Genomic DNA, 19,781 nt, shown 5'->3' with positions numbered 1-19,781 from the left:
TATTCAGATTATAAATAAGTAACAAATAATGCCATTGTAATCTTGGCTTAAGCTCAAGTCCAACTTGTACCATCCATTGCCTTTATCAAGCCAAAATCCTACGCCCCAAATATCTTACACCAACATAAATTATGTTTGAATTAGGTACATTAGTTGGGGATGAAGAAAAGCTGTAACAAAGGTATCAACTTGTACTAACATAAGCATGTCCAAACCTTAATTCCGCTTACCAAAATAATTTTATACCATACAATGATAGCAATTTATATATTTGGATGCTAAGAGGCCATCAGGAATATTGTTCTTTGTCACTTAATGATAAATTGATGAGAAAGATGATTTCATAAATTGAGCATGTTTACCCTTCAAGCCTCTATTATTTTGCCTATATAATATATGATATAACGGTGAAATATTATATGATATGTTATGCACTAGAATGCTATTATACTATAATAATATTATTACATCATACATGGCTGACGGCACAAAGTATTTGGGTGTTGTTCCCAGGATAAACGGAGAAAAAGCCCAAACGTCCGTTATACCGCGTCCGCTACGGAAGTGCCGAATCGCCAGTCTAAGCTCCTCTTCGTGCGACAAGTGGAGCCGATAATTTGGACGAGACGGTCGCCGTAGCGGAGAATATCGGGCCGAGACGATACGAGATGGCGGGCGATCGCCGGTGGAGGGCGTGGGCGGGATCCCTGTCAGCAATTATACGGGGTGGCGTCAATTATTGGGGGCTTATGCTTTTGTCCTTTTTATTTATCACGAAAAAAAGAAAAGAATTATTTATTTCTCCACTAAAAAAAATTGCCAGCCAGGATCGACTATTTTAAGCGGCTGATGATGTCACCATACTCAGCCCTGTGGGCCTCTTGTTCCCCATCGACCACAATTGTAGTGGTTTACCTTGTTGCTATTTTTCCTACTATAAACATATGTGTACATCCTAATGTGCATGGTGCTCTGTCCCTGTAACCATGCCGTGCCTGTTCAACAATCCTATCAACAATTTAAAATTATTAAATTTTTTAAATATTTAAAAAAAATAATCTGTTTATCCTCAAATATCAGGCTAATCAAGATTTATTCAATACTTGTGAGTTTTTAAGGTTTTTTTTTTTTCTTTTAGTACGAGGAGGAGAAAAACTTCATTAAAACATAATAAAAAAAATAATACAAAATCTTAAATACACTACATTCAAGTCTTTAGATATATATCTTAGCCACATATCATAGAGATTACAATGGCAGTACTCAACCCAAAACAATAAAAATTTTTCAGTACCTATCAAGGACACTATAAAGATGCTGAAAAATCTCCATTTCAAAAAAAATAAATATTGACACTCCATACGTTTGTAAGTGGAAAACGTGGGAGCCAAACACCCACCAGGGTTATGTATTTTGTAGTCATACAAGTAGATTTGAGAGCCTTGTAACATCCTCAGCTTTAGGGATCGGACCTAATAACACAGCCAGGAGATGCACTGTTGGGGCTCATTATCCTCTGATTTTTTAGCAAATAATCTACCTATATGAAACCTCCATAGTTCGATTTAATCACCAGTATCTTTCCATTCAGCATAATGCTAGACTAGGATAGTTGCCACTACTGAAAATATGTTGAGCACAACACTATCTGTTGAAGTCTTGACCACCTAGATTCTAAATAAAAGATTATATGGTTAAGAAAAGGGCTTTGTATCTCAGACTCATACTTGAGCATAACAAATATTAGCCCATGCGAAATGTGACTCAGATGAGCAAATATATGAGAGTCAAAAATGAGAGAACCACAGGCATGAAGAAAACTCGTAAAGTTAGTGAACTCGATGCTAATGTATTTCAAAAAATAATGACTCAGATCCAAACATCCCAACCTATGATGAAGGCATAGTTGGTCTAGGAGGGAAAACCACCATAGTACCTCAATTAATGAGAAGAGATATAAAATTTTCTGTATCAGCATCATCCTTGCTCAAACACAGTTTTCTTAGAGTCTACCATCAGAATAGCAGCCAGCTCAGGATGCATAAGATTATATAATCCTAAGTCGAAGTCCCCATCTCTAGCCTTATTAGCCAAGTAATCAACAGCTACATTATCCTCCCTTAGAACATGAGTTATCTGGATTGTCGGAATCAAATGCTTCTACGAATGTAGGTCCTATAACATAGGTTGGATTGAGTCTGAATGAGTCGAAGCTTTTGATAACCTTTGAATCACTATTAGAGAGTCCCCTTCCACCCATAGTTTCAAGACTTGCAGCTTATAGATAGCTACCTTGAAGCCACCACCATTTCAACAAAAGGGATTAAAAAGGTCTGCAACTTCATGCCTTCAGCTCTCATCAAGATCTCTTGATAGTGTAGAATGACATGCTATACAGAGTACATTAGCCATGCTGGCCCAAGATCCAAAACAAACATCAAATAAAAAATATATGCAGAGAATCGTAAAAAAAAATAATTACAAAAAAAATTAAAAGAAAAAAATAAATTTATTTATAAAAAGAGAATAAATACCAAAATCTCATAAAGATGCTTTATGAAAGAGTCTCTATGTATAAAAATAATCTCTCCTTTCTCTTTCTTCCCACCTCTCATACTCTTCTATATATACATACTTTTCCACCATCCTCCACACACAAAAAAGATACTAAAGGTCCCTTTAAACATAGCACAATGTAGGCGGAAGTTTGATTCTTATCTTGACTCAAAAATCAAAAGCCCACTGGAGCATAAAGTCTAACAATCTTTAGAAGAAAATAATTAAATAAGAATAATATTAAGAATAGAATTCTAAAGTCATTAAAACCAATGATCAACTAAAAATAAAATTCTTATTAAATTAGAACTTTGCAATGAATTTCAATACTCTCCCTCGTTACAAAGTTCATGCTGACCATGCTGAATTTGTTGATATCATAAAGTGCCATCATAGCCATCGATATCATCACCATAGTAATAGCAATATGTAACAATTTATTAAATCTACAATTGAATAATGAACCTCCTTTATTGGCTCAAATAATAATTCCTCCATTGACTCATCCTCTTCGATACATGTATCGAAGATAATAATATTTTGCAACATTTTTTTTCGGTACTGGCTCTATGGTCACTATATTGAAATTTCTTTGAGCATCCAGCTTATTCAAATAAACATCAAGTTATCAGTTATATTCATTATGTATCAAAGATGCATCGAACATTACCTGCACATAAATAAAATCAAAAATAAAAAATTTAATCATATCCATCTGCCCCACTGGAGGAGCCTCAAGTATCTATGCACAGTTGATTTCTACATATAGAATCCAATCTTCATGTATAAAATTTTCTAACAACTCAAATTTTAGAGTTACTTCAAAATCTACTAGTATTAAGGTACAACAAGAATCATCTCTACCAAGCATATCTTTTTACTTCTTGATCTCCAAAGCTACTTCCAAATTAATCAGTTTTTCATCTTCGTAGCTTCAATATAGGACTATTTTGCATGATTTGATCCTTCAATATAGATCTCTATAATTAGATCAATTGTAGCATCTTTTGACTCTTATTTAAGTAATTCCAAAATTAACGGATCCTTCAATAATAATCTCTTCTGAACTTGAGCTTGCAGCCATCTGATCAAGCTTCTCCTGCTCAAAATTCTATTTTGGACTTAATAGATCCTTAAGTTGATCAACCTTATCATACTCTGAGTCTTCAGAAGTCAATCCAATTTCTAACTGATCAAGCTCCTTCTATTTTAAATCTTTATCTTTAAATCAATTTTATTCTTCTTTTAGATTTTTAAAGAATCTTATAACAAGAATCTACTCTTCAAGCAATTTTCATTTGTAATTTCTCATATTGTCAGAATTTGAGTAGACATATGCAAAAATATCCTATTTTCCTTCCACTTCTTTACAAACTGAATATACAGATATTTTTTTTTATCAATTAAATTTTGAAGAATTTATATTTTCTTTTTGAATTTTAAAATCTACTTTCTTCTTGCAATCTCATTTGTTGACATCGTCTTTGACTCATCCAAAATATACCATAAATCTTAGCCTATTACATGAGACCTGATAAGAGCCTTCAAATATGGGTAACAGGTATTGTTCAACTCATGAAGAGAATAGTAGTAGTAAGAACAACCTTATTGATATTGATAAGATGAAGCATTTGATAACTAAACTTATTGATAAAGACGATAATAGCATTAGCTATGATAATTTATCTTTTAAATTATCAAATAAAAATCCACATACTTGCACTATTGCATAACGAATTACTAAAAATCTTCAACCACATCAAGCTCCAAATATGGGAACCACCAATAATTAAGTTGTCACTCTAAAAAATCATGCTTTGAATAAATTTGATTGAAGCCGTAAATCCTTTAACCGCTCAACTACTCTCTAAGCCTATAGCTCTTATATCATATAGAGCCACAAATATATAGACTATCAATCTCAAAATCTATAGCTCTGATATGATGTAGAACAATATCTTACATAGAGTAGATCAATCATACCGGTCTAAGATCTAAAACAAACATCAAAAAAAAATATTTATAAAAAATCATAAAAAAATATGAAAAAAAAATGGAAGAGACAAACAAATTTATTCAAAAATAAATAAATATCAAGATTTCATAAAGACATCTCACGAAAGAGTCTCCACACGCATAAATAATCTCTCATCTCTCTTTCTTCTCCCCTCTCACACTCTTCTACAGATACTTTTCTACTATCTTCCATGCATAAAGGAGACACCAAAGATCCCTTTGGTGACAAGGTGAGACATGCCCGTCTAACTTGTGGGACCTTCTGTATTTTGATCTTATGAGCTGCTCTCATACTAGAGTGGTATGATTGTCTATTTGTACTAAAAAAAGATCCTTTTAAATAGAGCACTATGTGGGTAAGAGTTTGACTCCAACTCAAAAATCAAAAATTCACTAGAACACAAACTAATAATATTTAGAAAGAAATAATTAAATAAAGTAACACTAAGAATAGAATTCTAAAGTTATTAAAACTAATGATCAACTAAAAATGAAATTCTAATTAAATTAGAACTTTTCAATTAATCTCAACAGAGATCTCTAATGATGGAGGCAATAACCACCTCATTATGCGTCATAGAAGCATCAATTGATCGGAGTAGGTCTTAACTTTGTTGGAAATATTTGATATAGATTGATGGTGATATAAATAATAAGAACTTTGTTATAGCCATTTATGCATATTTGTTATATTTTATAGAGAGATTAAACATAACTATATTTTGATAGAATGGTCTATTACTTTAGTAATATTATTGAGTTGTTACTGCTTGTTCAATTTATGTTATAGTGATTTATAATAGTAAAATAATTTTATGTAATGATAAAATAATATCAGTTGTATTTTTATTTTGAATGATGCTATTTCATGGATAAATAATATTTAAATATAAATTTACTTTATAAATTTAAGTACTGCATTCTTGTATAAAAAATTATTATTCAAGAATTAATCAGGATTATATATGAATTTCTATGTTAAACTGCTATGGGGAGACCATTTCAAGGAGGACTTGTCTTTTTGTCATTGAAGAGGAAAAGAAGATGCAAGGTGGCACATGCCCATGTGGCATCAACCAATTCATATGTTGATTTATAACAACTTTAATATCGTATCAAATTGTTATATTAAAATAACATATTATAGTGGTTGTTTTAATGATTCTATAACAAAAAAATAATGGGAACATAACAATATTTCCATTTAATTTTTATTGGATAAAAAGATATTACTTTTAGACCATGCAATCATTTTTGGAGAGAAAATTGACACTAAAATTTTAATAATTAAAAAATATTTTATTTGTGAAATATATATATAAAAATAATGACTATTATTATTCTTGTTAGTATATAAATATAACATGGTGTTTCCAAACCATAATAATAATTATAATATCATAATTTAAAAATCTATCCTCTTACATTTTAAGGAGTAATTATGGATTCCAACCTTAAAAAAAGATGTAGGATTACATAACCCTATTCTTTGGGGATCATATTTTTGCAACATTAATTTCAAGCCAGATTTTGAGTATGGTACAAATCTTGGACAAATTTGGTCCGCGGCCTTCTTTTAGGAGGAGAGATCCCTCCCCTGTTTCAATTAACTTTTTTCATCCATGGAAATAAGGATCAAGGAGAAAGAATACTACATTTTATCATCCTACATTGAGTACATGTCATATTTTTCAAACCCTTCAGAAGCAAAATCTAAGTCTCAATATAGCAAATGATGTAGGTTTTAACTTTTCAAATCCCTTAATACACTTTTTTTTTAAAGCTAAAACAAAGATATGAATCACATTTCATAAACCTGCTTCCTTTTTTTGCCAATATTTTGCAAGCAATAAGCTAGCAGTCAAAAGAAACACATTACATGTACATGCTAATCTGGTTAAAAATTAGATCTAAATTTCAAGATCAGTTTTCACCCATTTGTGAAATGAGACAATAATATTTAAAAATAATGGGTTGGCATGTTACACCAATATTTAAGTAGAGCTATTACAATAAATTAATGTGTTCTAAACCAAGACCATTTCATTTGGTCAGTTCTAGTGAATATATAAAGTGGGTATAAAAAATGAAAAATATTCGCTCATTCATTTCATTCACATGAAAATCTGCTTATACCTCCTAAATATTAGAACGAAAGCTTCACATTTAATGGTTCATTGTTTATTGCTCTAAATTTCATGAGAGACCTTAATATTTGTATAATATGTGGCAAAAGAACTTTTTCATAACCAATGCTCCATAGCACTATTAATAAAAAAATGTTACTAAACCTTCCATGTTTCATAGAAAAAATAGTTATCACTCAAAATTAATATTTATTGGATATTTAAAATACATTTATCAAGTAATTTAAATTTATGTATGACTCCAAAATATATGCATTACCCATCTTATTTTTAGATCTAGGAGGCGAACTGTTCAAAAACCTCAAAAATACATATTAAACTAATATATATATATATATATATATATATATATATATATATATATATATATATATATATATATATATATATATAAAGAGAGAGAGCTAGGCTAGAATCAAGTCGATAGGATTTGGACTTAAATCCGATCAGATCAAAACTCTATAATAGGAGTCCTATATCAATAATCCAAGCAGTGAATGCAATCTACTACCTCAAAACTACTTATATATTAAAAATTATATGATTTAGAGACTCCCAATCTATACATCAAGTAGTCAAAAATTTGATAATCTAAATAAAATTGAATTAGATGTATTTTTTAAATCACTTGATGCATAGGTTAATGGCCTTCAAATCATTTAATTTTTAGTGTGCAAGTAGTTTTGAGATAATAAATCGCATCCAACGGCTTGGATTATCGATATAGGACTCCCATTGTTCAATTTAGACTTGACTGGATCTAAGTCCAAATTTGATTGATCTTATCCAAATCTGCCTCATATATATAATGGATTTTTTACAATATTCAAAATTTCATACATTTTTATTTTATTTTTTAATCATAAATATTGTGGTGTTTAAACTCTGGACCACTTCTAAAAAAGAGCCGAGCAATCAATCGAAGCCACATTTGCTTTCATGCAATTAATAGTAGGTATTCGATTTGATTGTCTTCTATGCTTTAGTATCAAGTGTAGTGAGCACTCGATATCTAAACAATGGCTACTATATAAATTCCCAACAATTTTCATGCTTTGCTATCATGCTCCAAATTTTGACTTCGACTGGTCAATTCAAATTTTTGTATAACGTGTTCATTTGATCACTTCAAATAGCTTGATATATATTATTAACCTTTTCTCTATCGGACTTTTACCCAAAAAAAGAAACTTTTCTCTGTCAACTTAAGCTTTTGGGATCTATTGGTTACTCAGCACATATTAGAGCTCAAGTTTGCCACGGCCTTTTAGTCTTGCTCTGCAATCATTGTCGTCTCTCCTCATAGGGTCCTAGCCACACATGAGGGGGTATTAAGCCTCATATGCATTGTTGACCAGCTTAAGCTTTTAGAATCAATTAATTATTCAATGAAGATAAAAATGAATCATCAAAATAATGTCACAGTTGTTAATTTTATGCAAAAAGATAAAAATCATATATGAGCTGAGTATCTTCATGCAACATAAAAAACAATGGATGACAAAGCTTGACTATATGTGCTCATATTGATTTGGACAGAGTAGGTAAAGTTGATTTACTTACTGTATATTAATCCTTCTCATTGAAAAGTGATGCCTAAACTATAGTAATTTACTATTTTTATTTGCTCTCTTTCTAATCCTTTTTTGATTGGAAAAGTATTGCCTTGACTTCATATGCCAAGCAAATAGTTTCTACCAATTAGAAAAAGGAGAGAAAAAGTGGTGCCAGCATCACAGAGCAATCTTACACAAAAAAGGCTTCAAAATTCTTTCAATGGAAAAGCTAAATGTCATACTTGTAACTTCCTTGTTGGATTCTGTATCACCAAAGCATTTTAGAAAACAGATTAATTTTGCAGTACCTATCCTGTATGTTTCTCAATCAACCAAGCCATACAAACCTTAAATCAGTGTACAGGAGCATCCACTACATTATATGCGTCCCACCAGACTATGATTCTTATGTGCACCAAAATTATAAATACGCACATCTCTTTAGCTCGAGCAAAGATCTTGGTCTTCTATTAGTAATAACCATATTTTTTTTCAGAGAGAAAAGAAAAAACAACCCATCTGCACTCTGATCATAGAAGTCTGATTTTTTCAAGTTGCATCATTCAAGACTCGAATGCAAAGTTTAATAGCTCTACCTTGAGCTATTACTTAAATTGAGTTGAATGGATTTGATATTCTATGTTGGTTAGATTATGATGCATCTGTTTACTGACAAGGTAGCATTTTTGTGCATGCCCCTGCTTAAGATAGCTAGCTCAGCCAGGTGCGTCCTGAAAAATATTTTAAAAAGTAGGTTAGTCAACCTGAGCTACTTTCACATTAAATAAGACTCATTTTTACCTTCAAACTAAAAACAAAATAGGGCTGTTAGTGTCACTTAAGAACCCCATCAAATAACAAAAGCATCAAAAACCACTGTTTCCATCCATAAGAAGTAGCAAAACCCAGCATGAGGACACATGAACCAGAAACAGATTAGGCAACATTGTGATCTCTAACTCCATTTACATACATAATTCTAAATAGATCTATTCACAACCATACATCTCTGTTAGGGTATCCGAAAAGCCTCAATACCCTGCAAACCAGCAGTTTAAAATTATCAAGGACTCAAGTCCAGCTTTTAGATCCTCTAGCACAAACGCCACTAGAGTTGCCAACAGGAATCATCACAACTCATTCAAGCAACACAAACTCAAATTATGGGCATTTTGAACATCCAAGAAAACTAGATGCAATATATTTTAGACTCCACCACCATTGCCTGCCGAAAAGCCTCTCTCCATGTAGCACCACAGGTACCCCCACTGCCTTCTGGTTCTCAGGCAACCAACGCATGAGGATCCGTACCATCAAGCAATGTCAGACCATAAGGAAAAGCCACGTAGCTTTCAATGAATTGAGGAGCATCACTTCCCCACCCCCTTCACCCTTTATTCATGTCCTGCTTTCATATTCCATGCTCCCCACTAGACACGGAGAAAGAAGCACCAGAGATGCGGCAAAATGTGGAGAATTTCCCTGCATGCACTCTTTCCACTATCAATATATGGAGGTTAAAGGTGGCTTCTTTTCTTTAAAAGAATGTTATGGGAATTACAGCTCAGAGAAAAGCCCCTCTCACCACTGGTCTTTGGTTAATGTGCGCACCAGACCTGTGCTTGGAAACAAAAGAGAGGAGATGAGTCTGGTCTTGGCCCTACCAACCAAAACAGAAAGTAGAAACATGACATATTGCCTGACCACTAGAACGACTTTAGCTCAAGGCATCGGCAAAATGAGCTCAAAAGTCATGCAGAAGCATCAAGCCCTTTTACCTTGGTGCCTGCTTGGAATCATTGGTTGTGCTCCCTTTTCTTTGCTGATGCCTTCTCATGATAGACTGCTCAGATTTAAGGATGTCACAAAGCACTTGATTAGTTCCAAGATATTTATCCATAACGGCCATGGTACCTACATGATTGGTGATGAAAAAAAGTTTAATAAGACTAAAGTGATTTAGTTTTGGGAATTTACCAAAAACAGCCCACTTTTTATTATTTTTCCAGATTCAGGCAACTTTTATTTTCTGCAGAAATGGCTGAGCTTTGAATTTTCTGGAAGCTTTTACCCTGGTGCCATAAGCACCTTCCAGCCCTGAATGTGCATTGCATGGTGAACAAGCATGTGCTTTTGGTATCAAAATTATGTGTATTTACTATCAAAATATGTAATATTCACTATAAAAAGTATATGCACTAAACTCCGCTTAAACATATGGCTGGGTTGCTACCCCAAAAAAAAACATATGGCTTGGTTTTATCCGTTAAGGCTATGGACAAAAACATGTATGAAAATCAAGTACTCTTAATCTGCAAAAAGAAAAATAAAGTAGGTTTTTTTTTTTTTTTGCAAAATCCAAATGGCTCATCTGACAACTTGCCAGTATCCAACAGACTAGATACAGATGGCATAAGGGAAGAGCACGAAGCACTGAAAGCACAGTTGTGGGAAATTGCTGACAAACAAGTCACTAACATAGGGTGGAGCTAAAACCTGGAGATGAAAGAGGAGGACAACTTTGCCAGCAAAGTTGGATTAAAAAGCAATTGGAAGTAGCATGAGAACAATAAGTTATTTTCCACTGCACATCACTTTGGGCTTTCTAGTAGCCTTTAGAACTCATCTAACATAAGACCTCTGTCCTCCCACCCATACTCACCGTTCAAAATGACTATTGGCATTTGAATGGAAGTGGATTTATGGCTACAGTGTTCCCTGCAATCACAGGATCTCCAAACTTCACACAGCTGATCTGAGCACAGTTCTGCAAGAGACTACTCAAGGTTGCAGCATCACTACAACCAACATGGGCAAGCCCTCTCTCCATGCAGGCCGCTAGTCGCTTAAATATAATTATTTTACATCATTCATAACCAAATTATAGTAGATTGCAATTATTAACTTCAACAAAAGCTGCATATATTACTAAAGATGCAATGGAATTCAAACAAGCAGAAAACTGAAAGGCAATGTAACTAGTTATTAAGCTGACCTCCTAGCAGACAAACCTATTTTCTAATCTTCAATGAACACACTCTAGGAACGTGTTTATTTTCAAACCAACTACCAAATATGAGATCAACAACAGCTTTTCTTTTATTTTATTTTCTTTTCCCATTCTGCATACACAATGGCCTTTGGTGTTCTCGAAGCATACTGCATACCTCGCTGTCCATCCCAATCTCTACAGATTGTCCTTGCCAAATTGAAAAACTCTCTCTCTCTCTGGCCTTCAACCTCTTGCTTATCAGTTCATGGCTCAATTCCAACCTTCCCGATATCATCTCTTATGCTCAACGACTTGAATGTCAGTGCCTCCTACCCAGAATCGCAATGTTTTGCAACATAAGAATCTGGTCCATGCCCATTGCATTTTCACCTTCAAATATCACCTGTTATGCTCAACTGACTTGAAATGTCTCCATTTTTGCTGCTTTTATATGCACTATTTTTAATTGCAACATGTGTTATGTTTCATGTAGACAAGAATAAGGAATTTCATTTGAACCATTTGAGAGAAGAGAATGACCATAAGAAGGAGAAGCTATCAGAAAAGAAGCCAAGAAGAGCAATGAGTTCTGCTTTTTACTAAATACTTCGGTTGAATTTTTCTGTTGTTCAAGGAAGAGATGTTTCCCTTCATGATGCTGGCCAACCCATTGTCTTCCCATTTTGTTTTCCTATTATTGTCTGGTTGAATCATAACCTAGTTGATCAGTAAATTATTTATTAAAAAAAATATGAGATTCAAGAACTAAGTGAAATAGGCCATCAGCCACAAAGAGAAAACATTCATTATTTTTGGGGCATTCATGACTATCTGTTGTTATCTGGGACCTGATCCGCCAATGATGCAATAGCAATTTTGGTGGTTACTAAAAGAATGAACCAAAAACAGAACAAAAGATAACTCTCCTCCTTTCCTAGAATTCAAGAGTCTCTCTCCATTATTCCATTATTCCTCAGAGACTCTTAGACCGTGAAAAATTAGTGTCTTCGCACTGATCACACTACAGACCAGTCGGTAAAACAGCTAAAGATCCGTTTGGACTAGAAACCTGTAGGTTAGGGTTTGATTTATAATTTTAATTTCATTCTTCACTGGTATCAAAGCAGTTAAGGTTTTCTGGCATGATTAAGTATGCTAATAACTGATTATTGAATAATTTTTGTGATTAATTGATTGTTTGCACCCAATTTTGTACTATAGATTAAAAAATTTGTATCCTACTATACACTATGAATTAGGACATGAATTTTTGTATGGAAAGAGTCTATCATGTGTGGTTTATGCCTAAAATTTCGTAGTAATCTGACAAGCCATTCGAGAGAAATTGAGGTTTCAAATTTCTTAAACCGTAACTTTAAAAGGGCATAATTAAAAATCAGTTCAGTTTCAGATTTCAAAATTTATAAGGTTGGAAAGAGCATGTCAAGAGCTTTAAATCCATATATAATTCAAAATTTTTGAACATTAGTAGGGGGAGATCTTAAAGATTGAAAATCAGAGACTAAAATGAATAAAATCTGAAAACATTGGGGCTTTTCTAAGGTTAAAAAAAACAGCCAGTGTGCTACACATCATGTGTGATGATGGGCCCCAGGATCAGAGCCCAAAACCAACACTTTTGACCTCTCAGCCAAACTAGTGTCGTGTTTCTTACAAAAAAAAAAAATATAAATAAATAAACAAAAAGATACTTAAATATGATAGAAGTAAAATAGCAAAGACTTTGTGTCTAGACTTGTATCTTGATATTTGGATGCCTATATCATTTTTAATATTCTATTTTTTCTTTATTTGTTATATAAAAAATGGTAAATGTGTGCAGATACCCCATAACCATAAGAATACCAGAGCAGCAAGTAGGAGTTAGAGAAATGGTGAGACAATTGAATGAATATAAGATGAAATCCAATATTGACATGATTGAGCATGCAAGACAGTCAATAAAAAAATACAAAATATTATATTTACGGGATATGTTATGAATAAGGACCATAGATTCTCAATACTATGAGCTACTCTATCTGACCTTTGGCAACATCTATTAGATCATTTTTGGGATTACCTAGATCATATAAAATATATTCTTGGTTAGTGAAAGCTTTTGTGGAAGAATACATGATAAGGAACATCACCAGATCAGCAGTCCTCTCATTAAGCCCTAATTTTCGCTATCATGTGCATGTTGACTTAGGCTCTTCATGCCTACCAAAGATAGCACCTAGGCATGTTCTTTGAGAAATTGATGAGTCTATCTCTAGAAGAATTCGTATTTTCATTGTTAGTTCTTTATGTTAGAAATGTGTTTATTGTAAATATTTTATTTACTATTGTAATACACATTTGATATGTAAATAGATGAATGTTGTTTTTCATGTACGAAATTTCATCAATTATTTGGCATTCAACCTTAAATTTGAACATATATGTTGCATCTAATATATATATACATATATATATATACATATATATATATACATATATACATATACATATATATATATATATACATATATACATATACATATATATATATACATATATACATATACATATATATATATATACATATATATATATATATTAAACCAGAGGCCTCTGTGTTGGCAGGGCCTCCATCTACCATGTGGCCCTAATACAGAGGCCTTTGCCCATCACGTCGTAACACTCGTGGGATCTCACGGAAGCTCGCAGGGAGAGGCCAAAGGAGGCTTTTGCATTGGCAAGGCCTCCATCTACCACATGGCCCTAATATAAAGGCCTCCGCCTGCCATGTCACAGCACTCACGGAAGCTGACAGGGAGAGGCTAAGGGAGGCAGAGGGGTCGAAGAGGTAGGGGATGGCAAAGGTGGCGATGGAGGAGGAGAGCAGGAGGTTGGGGTTGAGGGAGATGGTCTGGACGACGGTCGGGACACCTCACACATAGCCCAAGCTGGGGCGATCAGGATCGGCTCCAACCGCATCAGCACCACGGACCTCACACGGCCTCCAACGCCACCACCGTCGCAGCACTTGCGAGAGCTCGCAGAAGCTTGCAGGGAGAGGCCAAGAGAGGAAAGGGAGGTGGAGGGGTCAAAGAGGCAAGGGACGGCAGAGGCAGCGACAAGGGAGGAGAGCAAGACATTAGGGTCAAGGGAGATGGTCTGGGCGATGGCTGGGACACCTCACACACGGCCTTCACCGGGATGATGGCCAGCGTGTGGGGATGAAGGAATGTAGCAGTGAGACGATCACGATCCCTCCAATAGTGGACAAATCTTTCATGTTGAAACCCTCCATTTCGAACCCTAGAGGTCTATAGATCAATGACACAAGTTGCTTCCATCATCGAGAGATCTGCACAAAAACTACTACAGATTACCAACTCCTTGAATTTGACTCCAACAAAAAGAAGAATCGAACCAAGACCCTGAGAGAAAGAGAGAGAGTTGGGTGGTGGGCTCTAGGAGACACGGCGTGAAGCATAAGGATGGTGAAAATGAGAGAGCTCAGCGTAGGCCCTCAATGTTTTGTTGCTTTAAGAGAGAGAGTGAGTTGGGTGGTGGGCTCTAGGAGAGATGGTGCGAAGCGCGAGGATGGTGAAAATGAGAGAACTCAGCGTAGGCCATCAATGTTTTGTTGCTTTAAGAGAGAGAGAGAGTGAGTTGGGTGGTGGGCTCTGGGAGAGGGCATGAAGTGCGAGGATGGTGAAAATGAGAGAGCTCGGCATAAGCCATCATTGTTTTGCTGTTTTAAGTTAACTAAAAAGGGACCCGATTGGCAAGTATGCAGGATTTGCATAAGTTGATAAGTTAAAATTGGAGACATAAATTGAGATTCTACTGTAATTTGGACCAGCGAGTGTGTAGGATTTTAATAAATATCTCTATTTGTTTCCTAATTTTTCAGCATTTTATTTAATGATATCAAAAAGTAAATGGAGTGGTGGTTTTGGAGTAAGTAATAGCTCATTCCACGAGATGGGATTTCATTTGAGATGCAACCCGATTTTCATGGATTCCTTGGAATTTATGCCATGCCTCTATTGTGAATCTTAAAGTATTTCTTTCTTTTGGTACAAGAATCTTAAAGTATTTAATGATGCAGTAGCAGGGTAATGATGCTAATAATAATAATTAGATTAGGAAAGGTACCATAGAACAGAAGGACATTTTGCAGGAGAAACTTCTCCGTCATGATTTGGGTCAATAAAATTGGAGCTCCAACCCAACCCAAGTCCAATCTTGCCCTCTACACAATCCAAAAATCATATAAATCTCCTCCTCTTTTATTGCAAATATCTTTTCCAAAATGGACTCCCGTTGAAACTAATTCATCTTTAGGAAGGGACTTCATGGAATCAAGATCGTTAGATAATTATTTTAATTATTTTAATCATTTTTAAAATATATATAGAATAGATATAATAAAATAGATAACTAAGATCAAATATTATTAGAAAAATCACATCCCATGCATCGCATGGGGTTATAAGTTAGTTTATTATTAATTTTGGTGTATGCTTATTTCAGGTGAAAGTTCTAAATGATTTGAATACTTGTAATGTTTTTCATCTAGAATGGATATTTTGCTATAAGTTTTTTAGTTTGTGATAATTGAACATCAGGATAACAAACGATAATTAAGAACATAGTGAACTTTCGACTTTGTGCCTTATGTTAAATTATCATAGATTTATTCTACATCATTGGCAAAATCAAATGGATGTTGTGCTTGGGTACTGACATTATACATGTATATTTCTTTGTACCAAATTTTTCATGGCATCCAAAAACATTATTGCTAACCTGAATAAAGGTGAAAAGCTAAATGGTGACAATTATAATATATAGTGTGTGAAAATCCAATACATGCTTGAGGAACAAGAAGCCTTAGAGACTATACACCATGAAATGACTGACCCTTTCACGACTTTGAGATGGCATGAGCTGGTCCATCAAATGTGCAAGGTGTAAGACCTCTTTACTCTGTCTACCTCTTATTCCATCTACAATTCACAGTGATCTATCAAATTTGAAACATGCAAAATCAGGTTTTTTCTTCAGATGTGAAGAAATTTTCTTTCAGCATCAAGAATATGAAAGTACTTCAACGGTTATTCATTAAGCACCATCATGATTGGCCAAATCTTATGAGTTGTTATGGTCGATTTGATAATTACAGGTAATAGAAGTGAAAAAAAATATAGCTGCCAATCGATTTAAAATTACCAGAAATTCATTACTCATTTGTATGGATTACATGAAAAAAAAATAATAATAAAAGAAGTCTAAAATTTCAATTCTTCACACCATCTAATTGTGTTGCATACTTATCATGCTTACACAGATGGAATTGATGACATAATAGCAGCTATATAGTGGCTCTATCCCAAAACCGTTACTGACTGTAACACATTATAGACAGCTACTATTTGGTTTAGGAAAAAGAGAATAAAATCCTACTTTGGAATTGTTATATTTCTCCTATGAAATGAAATATCTCTACATATCGTTTAGAAACTGTAGTACAAAATACAGTATTAAAATCTGTAAACAGTGAAATGTCCGATAACGGCCATTTTGATCATCATTATATTTCTGACATATCCCTTATAATGTATATATAGCCATTATAAATATATTATAAATTAGCATATCCTGAATTGTAACAATGCCCATTACAAAATCATGATGGTCATTATTAAAACCATGCTAGCTTGTGATCCATAATCTGAACCATGTCAAAAGTGATCAAAATCGTCACTCCAAGAAAAAAAAAACTACTGAGGTACTTAAACTTTACCACGGGTTGTTTCTTTATATGTGCTACTTTCTTATCATTTGAATTATAATAATATGTTGGAAATTTCAATTGTGTAGTACATAACTTCATAGTCCATGTAAGTGAGCTATTGACAGCTCTTTGTTTTTCCATAATCCTACATGACTCGAAACAATATACTTAGAAGGGTAAATATTTTCATTTAGTTATCAACACCTCTTTGGTTATCCACTCTCTTACGTGACTGGAGACAACATACTTAGAAGAGTTAATATTTTGATACACTGCACACATGTGCGAGGCTGTGCCACACCATGCAAGTTTATGTTCAGGCTTCATGTTACTGGTTAACCTTTATTGGGGTTGAGCCTACCAAAGTTCTTGTTCTTTTATATCTTAATTCTGGAAAAAAAAAAAAAGACTCTTTAAAGTTTAAGCCACTTTTAAAGTTTATGTTCAGATTAGATCGGTGAGCCATAATTAAAGTTTTAGATTATAAATATTAGTGTGATCATTTAGACTTTATTACTAGCTGCTATTGGGCTCTATTGGCCTGGTATCTCCCTGCTTAATTCTCTAAACTGTTCGAGGTGGTTATAGACTTCTTAGATTGATTTCTTGCTGAAATTTTGTGTATTCTTGTCTTTCTCTTTATGTCTTCTCTCTAGGTACCTATATGCAGGTACCTATATGCTTCCAATTAAGTTCCTGAGGTCCAGTGGTGGGTTCAATTCAGCTAGCATTGTTATATCTCAAGAGAACTAAGAAGTTAAGACATAGAGGCTGTAATGACTCTCCAAGGACCAAATCTGACACTTGAGCATGCTCCCCTCCCACCCAATCTTTTATCTCTCAACATCTTTCCTGACCACATAGTATAGCATGAGCTTCATATCCACCATGTAATGTACAAATGGTTCAAAAAAAAAAAAAAAAAAAGCATGGTTTCAATATTGCATCTCCTAATAACAAAACCCCTCTGAAAGTGCAATTTACAGGTATACGGAAATAATAGATGTTATCTGGACAGCTTTGGAATAAAAAAAATAGTTATTATAATTGATGTGATTGGCAGCTAAGATGTGAAATAATGGATAATGACAGTAAGGTTGATATACCACATCACCAGTCACAAATAAAATATTATTTTTAAAAAATTACATGAATATTTGACTTCAAGTTATCATTCAATTGGAACAAACGGCGACAAAATGATTATAAAAAAAATCCTTTATTCCCTCATGCAATCATTGTAACGGTAATAACGGCTATTCTTTAAATATCCTTATCATGTATGTGTAATAATGCAGTGGAGGTCTGTGAGACTATTACGATACCATTGACTGAATAATGTCTGTAATTTTAAAAGGGAGAAAAAGGATAAAAGATACATAGAACTTAGAATTAAAAAAAGAAGCCCAGAGCTATAAAACAAAGCGTAAATCTTATCCAATCACAAACACATGAAATCAGGTCGACGATGGGGCTTACCCCTCTCGGCTTGGAAGTATCCCTTCGGCGTTCTGTAGATCATCCTTGAAGTAGAGAGGACGAACGAAACAGCTTCTGTTCTCCATCAGGAACGCGGAAGGGAGAAGTATAGCCTTCGAGGGGTAATGGAGTGGGAGAGAGGGAATCTCCGGAAGATGGGGAGAGAGGAGAGATTGTGGGTTTCAAGCCGACGCTAGGGTTTTGGGTAGAATTCGCCATGGCCGAACCTCCCATTCTGGCACGGAGGGAGGAGGGGAGGAGGATGAGGGGTAGCGAGCGGGGGAAGCGCTGGGTGAAGGGAGGCCGCAGAGGATTCCAAGATTTATCGGGTGGTAAAGGATGGGTCTTATCGGGTCCCAATGTCATGACCCGATCCGATCTGATTCGGGTTGCGCTCAGACTCAGAGTAAGATTGAGCTCGCTCTGGTGAATCACTGCCATCCCTATCCTTGAATCCCTCCTTTAATCCCTGAACTTTATGAAAATATCTTCATTTCTCAATTTTTTCAGTTCTTAAAGATAACCCTAATTAGATTACTCTATCAGAGATTTAAAATATTAAAATATTTTTATGGTAATTCTGATTATATATTTTTTTATAAGGTTTAAAACATGCTGTACTTTGTAGAAGAAGAGATTCCAAATATTTCCAGAGAAGGTATTTTAGTGAATCTAAACTCAAAAAGATTTCAAAAGCGGAAGATACACTTTTGAACCATGAGATGAGAGTGAGATATAGTATGTAAGAAAAAGTCAATTATGAGTTAACTATTTTCATGTATTTTTAAAATTTAAAAATTCTATTCAAGTTATCCTAAATTAAAACTTTTGAAAGTCATGTGCATCACAATTGGTTAGTTTGAAATGCATGATAATTCGAAGGTGCCTTACCTCACTCTTCCTCTCTCTTGAATTATGTCACCAAAATGATTACTCTTTTTCTCACAATAACTTATATTTATTATTTGAGTATTCCCATCTAAACTGAAATATTGTATATTCAAAATCCAGAGTTGTTCAGTTCTTCCTGTAGGGCTCTATGATGTATGAGTAGGTTCTATGTGCTAGATTTTGTGCAATGTAAACAATATTTAGATGGTATATCTCTTTATATACCATCATTTCTTCTCGTATTTAGTAGATGACACTTTAGTTATCCAGATTTGAGACTATACGGTAGGGAAAGGAGCTTAGTAGTTGAGCAAAATGTGAATTGTGATTAGATTACCTTGACATACTAC

At 34.2% G+C, this 19,781-nt stretch overlaps 1 protein-coding gene across 10 annotated transcripts; it reads right to left on the bottom strand.

Annotated features, from left to right (window-relative positions):
• Window positions 1-9,198: 9,198 nt before the first annotated feature.
• LOC105032972 (uncharacterized) lies at window positions 9,199-18,903 on the bottom strand. Of its 10 annotated transcripts, XM_073248015.1 has the most exons (5): window positions 18,541-18,903; window positions 15,420-15,516; window positions 10,054-10,189; window positions 9,861-9,935; window positions 9,199-9,757 (listed from the first exon to the last, which is right to left on the bottom strand). In XM_073248015.1, exons 2-5 carry the CDS (start codon window positions 15,460-15,462, stop codon window positions 9,706-9,708), a joined length of 306 nt encoding a protein of 101 aa, XP_073104116.1. In that variant the 5' UTR covers window positions 15,463-15,516; window positions 18,541-18,903; the 3' UTR covers window positions 9,199-9,705. The 10 variants fall into 10 exon arrangements, 4 of the variants coding, with proteins under 4 accessions (XP_073104116.1, XP_073104115.1, XP_073104117.1 ...); XR_012136449.1 differs by lacking the exon at window positions 15,420-15,516 and adding an exon at window positions 16,188-16,273 and having other exon boundaries at window positions 9,199-9,891; window positions 18,541-18,869; XR_012136448.1 differs by lacking the exon at window positions 15,420-15,516 and adding an exon at window positions 16,188-16,290 and having other exon boundaries at window positions 9,199-9,891; window positions 18,541-18,867.
• Window positions 18,904-19,781: the final 878 nt, after the last annotated feature.

Source organism: Elaeis guineensis, chromosome 13, assembly GCF_000442705.2.
Source record: "Elaeis guineensis isolate ETL-2024a chromosome 13, EG11, whole genome shotgun sequence".
Lineage (NCBI taxonomy): Eukaryota > Viridiplantae > Streptophyta > Magnoliopsida > Arecales > Arecaceae > Elaeis > Elaeis guineensis.
This window is presented reverse-complemented; position numbering and strand designations above follow the sequence as displayed.

What these genes read in the sequence shown, in the direction of transcription:
- LOC105032972 (XM_073248015.1), bottom strand. Translation starts at nt 15,462, where the DNA reads ATGACGGAGAAGTTTCTCCTGCAAAATGTCCTTCTGTTCTATG. An exon ending in AAATGTCCTTCTGTTCTATG is followed by an intron (nt 10,190 to 15,419) that starts GTACCTTTCCTA and finishes CCAATCATGTAG; the next exon opens with GTACCATGGCCGTTATGGAT. An exon ending in GATTCCAAGCAGGCACCAAG is followed by an intron (nt 9,936 to 10,053) that starts GTAAAAGGGCTT and finishes TTTGGTTGGTAG; the next exon opens with GGCCAAGACCAGACTCATCT.